The 8,702-nt window shown below is 33.5% G+C and overlaps 1 protein-coding gene across 6 annotated transcripts in view; it reads left to right on the forward strand.

Moving 5' to 3' along the window:
* Positions 1 to 3,893, forward strand: part of USP45 (ubiquitin specific peptidase 45) — a 62,861-nt gene extending 58,968 nt beyond the window's left edge. For all 6 annotated transcript variants that reach the window (XM_039853018.1, XM_039853023.1, XM_039853021.1 and 3 more), the window contains one exon: positions 195 to 3,893. In XM_039853018.1, coding sequence (XP_039708952.1) covers positions 195 to 325 — 131 coding nt within the window. In that variant the 3' untranslated portion in view covers positions 326 to 3,893. The remainder of the gene's footprint in view (positions 1 to 194) is intronic.
* The last annotated feature ends 4,809 nt before the right edge of the window (positions 3,894 to 8,702 follow it).

Consider the following 8,702-nt stretch of genomic DNA (forward strand, 5'->3'; position numbering starts at 1 on the left):
ATATTTAAAGTAAAATGATACTATCAATGCTTTGAAAGAGTTCGTTTAGGAACATGTTTAACCCAAGAAGAAACACACTTAATGCAATAAGATCTAGTATTAGGTAACTGTAGTTTGTGATGAATGTGTTATTGCTTATAATGTAGAGTAAGAACACACTTATTGTAAAATTATACTTATTTTTGTTTTATTAGGTTTGAAAGAACCTGATAGTGAATCTGCAGGCCAGTGGGTCCATGTTAGCGACACTTATGTGCAGGTGGTTCCGGAATCAAGAGCACTTAGTGCACAAGCGTACCTTCTTTTTTATGAAAGAGTATTTTAATTTTAAGGGTAATGATTACTTAGATCACTTTTATTTAAATGCTGCAGTGATAACCATAATATGAATGTGCCTTTGCAGTCTTGTCCATAGGACTAGCATGTCCCTCAAATGCTCCTGAACATTTTTACCATTTTGGTGAACCCTTTTAAAGTAAATTAAATTTACTCAATGCTCTTATGTTCTTAAAATGAATGTAAACTCATGTTCTAAAAAAAATATTTGTCCTGGATCAAAACCCAAATTTATAGTAGTAGAGGAAAACCCTTTATGATGTGGTTTATTATTACAAACATTCAGAAATGATGCTGGCTAAATCAGATCATTCCTTAAAACAGTGTTTCCCAGTGTGAGTCATATATCACCTTTCTGATCTCATATGTATGTATATATCTATATCTCCTGTGCCATTGTTTACTGATTTTTAACCTTATTTTTAGCCTTTTTTAATAGCCCTATTTTGAGCATATTCCACATGTTATGTGCTAGTTGTATTTTTTTCTAATAAGTATCAAAATAAATACATAACTGTTAAAGAAAAATTGTTCATCCATGTAGCACTCCACTTAAAATCATCTCAGGGCTATCCAGTGGTATACTGATATGTGGGAAACACTGCTATCACATATACTTACACAATAGACATAGTGACTTTGTCATATTTTGTATGATTCAGCCACATATAAAGGTATCACTGTAACTTCAGTAATAAGGGTTTACAAATGGTATATTGATTAGCTTACTGCTTTGAGATTTTGAGAACTACAGAAATATTGACATTAACATTATTTGTAATCTACTCATGGTGGAGTTAAGGATAGTTTGCAAGTGATTAGTCAAGGTCGAAATAGAATTATAGATAATTATAACATGTAGAATTGGTAAATAGAAGTAAATCGTTAATCCATATGAGACCATAGAGTACCTATGAAATATAAATTACCAAATTAAATTTGTAAATGATAGAAAATTATATTCTTATTATACTCAATAGGGAAATATCTAGTTCTGTAGATCAGTAAATACTAATCATGGTTTTAGGGTTTTGAGATCACTTTCTCTTTAACAAGCATCATTAATAAGTGCAAGTTTGTTTAACTTCAATGGGACATAAAGTTGGCATTTCTGATTTTCTTTTTAAATAATTACATAATAGCAAAAATCATTTTTACCTGTAGAATACAAATTATTAAGCTGTCAAAACTTGGCACACTACTATTACTCTTTCTTAGGCTTAAATTTTAAATAATAATGGCTACTTCAGTATCACCGTATTGTATCAAAATACATAACTGCATGGTTCAGGCATCCTAATCATTAGTGCCAATGAATGATACTACAGGCAGATGCTGGATAAGTGTCTAGTCCCAGTTAATTCTCCTCTTGGGTAGGAAGGACGAGAATAGTGACTGGAGATAATTGTGGGGATATTTAAGCAAGACTCTGACACTTTTTAACATATAAGTACATATAACAGTATCCAAGGTTACCAGTGCTGCCTTTTGCTATATGGATGAACAGAATTGTGAATAGTGTTAAAGATGGTAATACTATACAAAATGCAGAATTTTTAAATGTCATGGTACAAATTCTATTTATAAGCTGTTGCAATTTCAATAGTAGTATTTTTCTTGATTTTTAATAGTGAAAAGGTGGAAAGTTTGCAAATTCAGATTGTCCTATAAAAGGTCGTTTAAACAGTGTTTAAATAGTGTTTGTTGTTTAATTGTAATCCATTAACACTGATGATTTCAGTACCAAAACAGTGAATTTTTTTTGAAAATTATTAGTTAAATCTAAGCCATCTGGGTAGTGACAATTACCATCCCTCTCCCCCAAATGTAAATATTAAGTCCTCATTTTTCTCCTAGAAAAGATACCATTAAGAGGCATGCACTTTTCATTGAATAGTCACCTGCTTCTTGTTTCATTGTTGGATGGACAGATGAAAAAGGAGCAGGGAAAGGGAGGGAGAGAGAGAAAGAGAGAAAAGGAGAAAGAAGAGAAAGAAATCAGCATTCTTTTCTTTTGGCTTATCTCTTCCACAGTTAAGGTCAGAGATGGTGAGTGATAGATGGGTGAGGGCAAAAATCAAGGAAAGTGCCTAGTACCTGTTTTCATTAAAAGGATGCCAGGAAATACATCAGTGCTGTATTTATCAAATAGATCTTTTAAGCTTTATTTATTAAAACTGATTTTTCATTGAGTGAGCAATATAATGTAGCTTCAGAACATTACCTCAGTACTAAAGTACTGCAATAGTTTTTATGCTTAACTTCACATTTATTCATTAAGTATATATTATGGGATGCCTGCTATGGATCTGGCACTGTGCTGACACTATTTCAACATGTTTTAAAATGGAGAGGCCTATATAAGTTTTAGACATTATCCCAGAACTAACATATACATAAGATACTTTTATTTTTATTTTCATTTCATGTTAAATGAGCTTACTCTAGAATCTACTTTTTTAGGGCCTAGAGTTTATAAATGCTTTTCTGGGCCTGCTGGTAATGGAGTAAACTTTATTTTGATACCTAAGGATTTCCTAAAGATAGCTTTTGTAATAGGGAAAGTATATTAAGTTACACATGGGTCTGCATTTAAATTTTTGTTTTTATTTAGAATATTTCCAAAGCACATTTGCAGGGGTATGAAATTATGAAGCTACTGTAATAACAATAGTTTCCAGATGACCTCAGGAAACAGTACAAATAAGTAAGAATGTTTACAGATCCTCAAATAATGACCACAGTGTTTGGCCAAATGAATTTAAAAAGTAACCCAGAGAAGTTTCACTAGCTTTATTTAGAACTGGTTTACAGGGTATGTCTAATCACAGTTTCCCCTAGTTTTTCCATGTTTAAAATAATAAAATTTTGATTATGTGCCAATTCTGTGAATATTTTTGACAGAACCAAGTATATGCCTATATTTGATTGTCATTTAGTGTTTTCAAAATGGATATGAAAACCACCTTTTTGGGTGGCTAAGGATAGTGATAGTTGGTGTTGGTTCTAAGAGTAGTTAGTTGATACCTGTTTTCTTATTTTAAATGAGCCAACAGAGCTTTTAGGCTATATAATATTTAATAGTTCTTAGCTCGCATATGTGATGATTTTACTCAGTGATTTTATACAACAGCTTAAAAAAATTTCCTGAAGATTAAGCTGTGACATGTATCCCCTTCATCTAATTTTTGTAGTATAAAGCAACATCCTGCCTGCCTTTCTTAAATTCACATTCTTAATTTGTCTGCATGTTACCTGATAAGTAAGCCTAAACTAGATATGTGCAATAAAACTGAGCCTTTAAATATATCTAGTACTTTAAGACAGACTATTTTTAGATATTTAAAATGTTTGGTTCATATAGAAATCATCAATTCAAATCTGTTTAAAAGATAGATGACTATATTTTAAATTTTTAGTAACATTGGTTAATATATCATTCCTACTGTTTTATCTCTACTTTTTTTTTGCAGTGTTTTTAGAAAATGGCTATGTAACTTATTGAGCATTATTTTAATGTTTCTGTATAAATATGCATAATAAATATTAAATTCTTATTTGTTTCAAGATTTGTCCTGGAGTTTCTGCTATGCACATTATTGACAGAATATGTTATCTATCAACACTGTATTTACTTAGCTGTATTCAAAATATCCTTCATATTTTAGAAATTCCTTATTTCAGAGTAAAATACAATGGGCCACTTTACTCAGATTTCAGTATCTACCATGGATGAGTCTTCATCCTTTCAAATGTTTCTAAAAATATTTTGAGTTATTTAGGCAGAATAATTCATTAGGAAATATTTTGTCTACCTGTTTGTTTTTATTTAACAATTTTGGGGTCATGTAGCTCTTTGAGATTATGGTGAAAGTTGCAGACCATCTTTCATTTGTTCAGTTTAATAAGTATTTATTGAATACCTGCTATGGGACAGGCGTTGTGGATACAGCACCGAACGCAAGAGACAGAAATCACTCTAGGAAGTGAGGAAATAGACATTCTAAGAAGTGAAAAGTAAAGAAAAGATAAATGGTAAATGATATGGAGGAAAATTAAGCAACATTACGTACAGAGCCATATGGAAATTCAAGGTCCAGGGGATGCAGGATGTTCTAGGGATAAAGGTTTTATGATATGAGTCCTGATAGTCCCAAAGGGAAGCTATGAGTGTTGAGGGGAGAGGAAAGTTTTAATTTGGGGGCCCTCTTTTCACTCTTGCTAATGGCAATATGGAAGCTGGGAAGAAAAATCTTGACATGTATCTTCTCAGAAAAATATATGCACTAGATTTTTGTATGTAATTTAAGAGGTTTGTGAACCCCCTCAAGACCATTTTCATACATTTTAAAAGTTGTACTCAAGCAGAAATATCCAAAATGCTTGCATATCCATATGTATATAGGTAGGTCAGTTATGCTACAGTAACAAACAACTCCACATTCCTGTGGCTTAACACAACAAAAGTTTCTTTCTCACCCAAAGTCCAGTGTGAGTCTGGGCAATCTGTAAAGGCAATTGATGACTCTAATCCAGGCTGAATGTCTTGTGGCTCTACCATTTCAACACCAAGCCTCCCCACTATGATAGGGAAAGTGAGCATTAAAAGGTTTTGCACCAGCAATTAAATTTTTCATCTTGGAAATGTCATTCACCCATTGGCCAGAAGCAGTCACATGTCTCTGCCTAATTGTGAGTAGGGATGGGTAGTATAGGTAGGAAAGAATAAGTCCCCAAGGGTTCAGAAAAAAAGGAGAATGGATATGTGAGTACACAATCCACCATCTGGTCACCAAATACTCAGCTCACTCTTATTTCTACAGTGACTCCCTTTTCAAGAGATATGGCCCCCAAATCCCATCCAGGCAGTTTTATTTTCCAAGACTAGACTCTTTAGAAGTGCTGTCAGGTCTGGAGGTTGCTCCCACCAAAAGGATATGTTCTGTTTTGATATACTTATTGTTGTAGAACCCCTGCATAATGTGAAGTGACATGTTTCTAGCCTCCAATTTTAGTTTTCTGTGTATGCCATCCAACCTCTAAGTTAATGCCACACATTTTTTGGTTCTTTGAGCAGTATCCAACTTCTGTTACCAATGATATATTTGTCAGGATAGGTTATACTTATGCTGTATTAACAAATGACTCCAGAATTTCAGCTGTTTATTCTGTGGTCATTGTAAAGTCTTTTGCTGGTTTGGGGCTCCCTCTGGCCACTGCTTCCCATGAAGCAACACAATGACGAGTCTGACAGAATTTATCAACCTGTAGCTGCGTTATCTGAAACATTATCTGAAACAAGCCTTCTTGGTTGATGTGATAGTACATCAGGGCTTGTAAGCTTAGGAGCAGAAATGACAGTCATCACTTAGGGTTAAGCGCATTGGCCAGAACTAATTCACAAAATTCTCCCTTACTTTAAAGGGGCTTAGAAGAATGTCATCTTCTGTGCGCTATATGTGTGTGGAGAATCAGATATTGGTAAACACTAATAATGTCATACAAATGAACTAAGCTAAGTGAAACAGTACAATAGTTTGAATCACAGAAGATTTTAGGTAAGAATATGCCAGTCAGTGAACATAATAGGTTTACCTTACTTTCTCTAATCTGGCTTAAATGGCCAGTACCGGTATAAAACCCATTTTCATTTATTGTTAACCCATTTCCTGTTTAGGAAAAAAATGCAGCTCACTGCTAGTGTTAATTTTAGGCTGAAGCAAATCTGGTTTTCAATGTGAAAATGAGTTATAAAAACTGCTTGGAGTTCTTTCTAAACAACTTGTCTCTAATCTTAATGTAACAAATGTATATGACAATCAGTATTCAATAATTTTTTTGTGTGTGGTAAATTTCAAAGCACAGAACAACACAAAGTAGAACATCTAGGATCTGATATTTCCAGCGATCAAGAATTACTATATTTTGTAAATGGAAATACCACTACTAAAATCAGAATGCTCTAAATTGAATGATTTCATTTGTTTCCAAAGACTATCGATATACTAGAGGAATGGGAAAATAATAATAAAAGCAAGATATTTCATGGTAAACTTTAGGGGTAAGATTAGGACTATAATCCACAAGTTATCTCGGGGTAAATGTGGCAGCCATAAGTGCTGCCGGTGAGTATTCTTGGGCAAATGGGAAATGGGTTAAATACTAAAGTAATTATTACTTTATATCCTCATATTTCATTATGCCAGATACTACTTTCTAGAAGATGCTGAAGTAACAATATTACTTAAGAGTTAAGAGTTGTAATTTGTAATAATTTGCTTGTAGCATATTAGCTTTAAATAATTTTTTATCCGCCATTATATTTTTCATTGTGGTAAAAATATATATCCTAAAATTTACCAGTTTAACGATTTTAGGTGTACAATTCAGTGGCATTAAGTACACTCACAATGTTGTACAGTATCACCATTCATTTCTAGACCCCTTTTCTCATCCCAAACAGATCCTCTGTACCCATTAAATAACAACTCCCCATTCCCAGGAACTCTTCCTTCAACCCTCAGCAACTGTTATTCTATTTTCTGTCTCTATGAATTTGTCTATCCTAGGTATCTCATGTAAGTGAAATTATACAATATTTGTGCTTTTGTGTCTGTCCGTTTCACTTAGCATAATCTTTTCAAGGTTCATCCATATTGCGGCATGTATCGGGATTTCATTCCTTTCTAAATCCATAATATTCTATTGTATGTATATACCATAGTTTTAAATAATCTTTCTTAAATTTTAAGATGGATGTGAACATGGAACTTAATAACACTGTAAACGTTCAAATCTTGAGAAGCAGGAATACTTTCTAATTCTGTATCTTTTCCACATCTCATTTAACATTTTTCCATTTTACCTTGAGAATAACTTGTTTCCAAAATAATGCAAAATACTAACTTGAGCATATCCTTCCCTTGAATTTTTCTATTTCGAACATTCTGCAAACGGGGTGAGTTAATAAATTTGAGTTACAAAGTCTGCTGATTGTTAGCTATAAAACAGGAGATTGCCAGGATTGGATGATGTGGCTGCTAAGCACTTTCTGATGGTGCAGAACGACCAGACTGCAGCAGGTCATGTATACAACAGCTGCTCAAACAGATAAAAAAAGAAAAACATTCTGAGAAATTGGTGTTAAAATACATATATGTGCCTGGTGTCTCCTTCAGATCATAACATTACAGAGAATGCTAGATGATAGGGAAAGGGAAATGAGATTATAAAACTCATTTCCTGGTGTGGCAAATAATGATTGCTGAGAGTGTCTCATTAAACTGGCACAAGGAACAAAATTTGGCAATAGGTTTCCAAAATGGTTGGCCTTTGTTGGGGTCATTGTTCAAAACAGTAATTCAGTTATACAACAAATGCAAAAAATTCTGTGTGCTAAGCAGTAGCTGGCCAGTTGGAGAGTAGAGATGGAAGAAAAACAAAACTATCAGAAAATTGCTTCGACTTTACTAGGGAAACAAGCAAACAATTACAAGATGAATATAGGAAGTAATACCATATGAAAGTTTCACTAGGACACTCAGGTTTCACGAAGATAGAATGTTTCTCTGATTAGAATGTTTTTACAAAAATTAAACTTGAAAGTCAGGCCCTATGCAAAAAAAACTTAGAAAATGAAAATCACAGGGCAAAATCAGAGATTACCACTAACATGTGGTATGTGTCCTTCCAATTTTCGTTCCATAAAATGATTTTTAAAATCACATTAGACTGTTGTATAGTTTGTTTGGGTGCACGCGTGCACTAAGTGAAAATTAGGGAAAGGGTCAAGGAATGGAATTTTCTTTTGCCTCCAACTAGTGTATCTTCATGTACTCACACAATGGTGTTGCCAGGTGTAATAAGTAAACAGTTCTCCCAAGATAAAGTTTTATTTTGAGGACCACTTGAATTTCAAGACCAGCAGATTTTTAGTTATTGAGGGCTTTTTTCTAATGTTGATACAGAAGTATCTGGGTTTCAAGTGTTTGAAGACTGAACAAACAGCATCTAGATTTTTACATCTCTAGCTTCTTTATCTATCCAGCTGTACTCTATTTCCACTGTAACTTACTATTTCTTTTGTACAGTTCCCAATGAAACAATGTAAATACTTGGCGCGCTTTCTTCAGTCAAAAGTTTCATGTTACTCTCTAGAAAGGCACTTTCCAAGATTTAGTTGAGAAATAAATACTGTTATCTTTGGAACATTTTTGTTTTCTTTGTAACTTGTAGATCCTAGCCTGGAAATCGGTAATTTTCAGTTAAACAGTTTCATATTAATAAACCATGGAATCAAAGTATTCTATTCGAGGAATTGCACTGCATAAATCCTTTCGGGAGGCCATTTTGTAGTCGACAGGAGT

Source organism: Pteropus medius, unplaced genomic scaffold (genome assembly GCF_902729225.1).
Source record: "Pteropus medius unplaced genomic scaffold, Ma_sr-lr_union100, whole genome shotgun sequence".
Lineage (NCBI taxonomy): Eukaryota > Metazoa > Chordata > Mammalia > Chiroptera > Pteropodidae > Pteropus > Pteropus medius.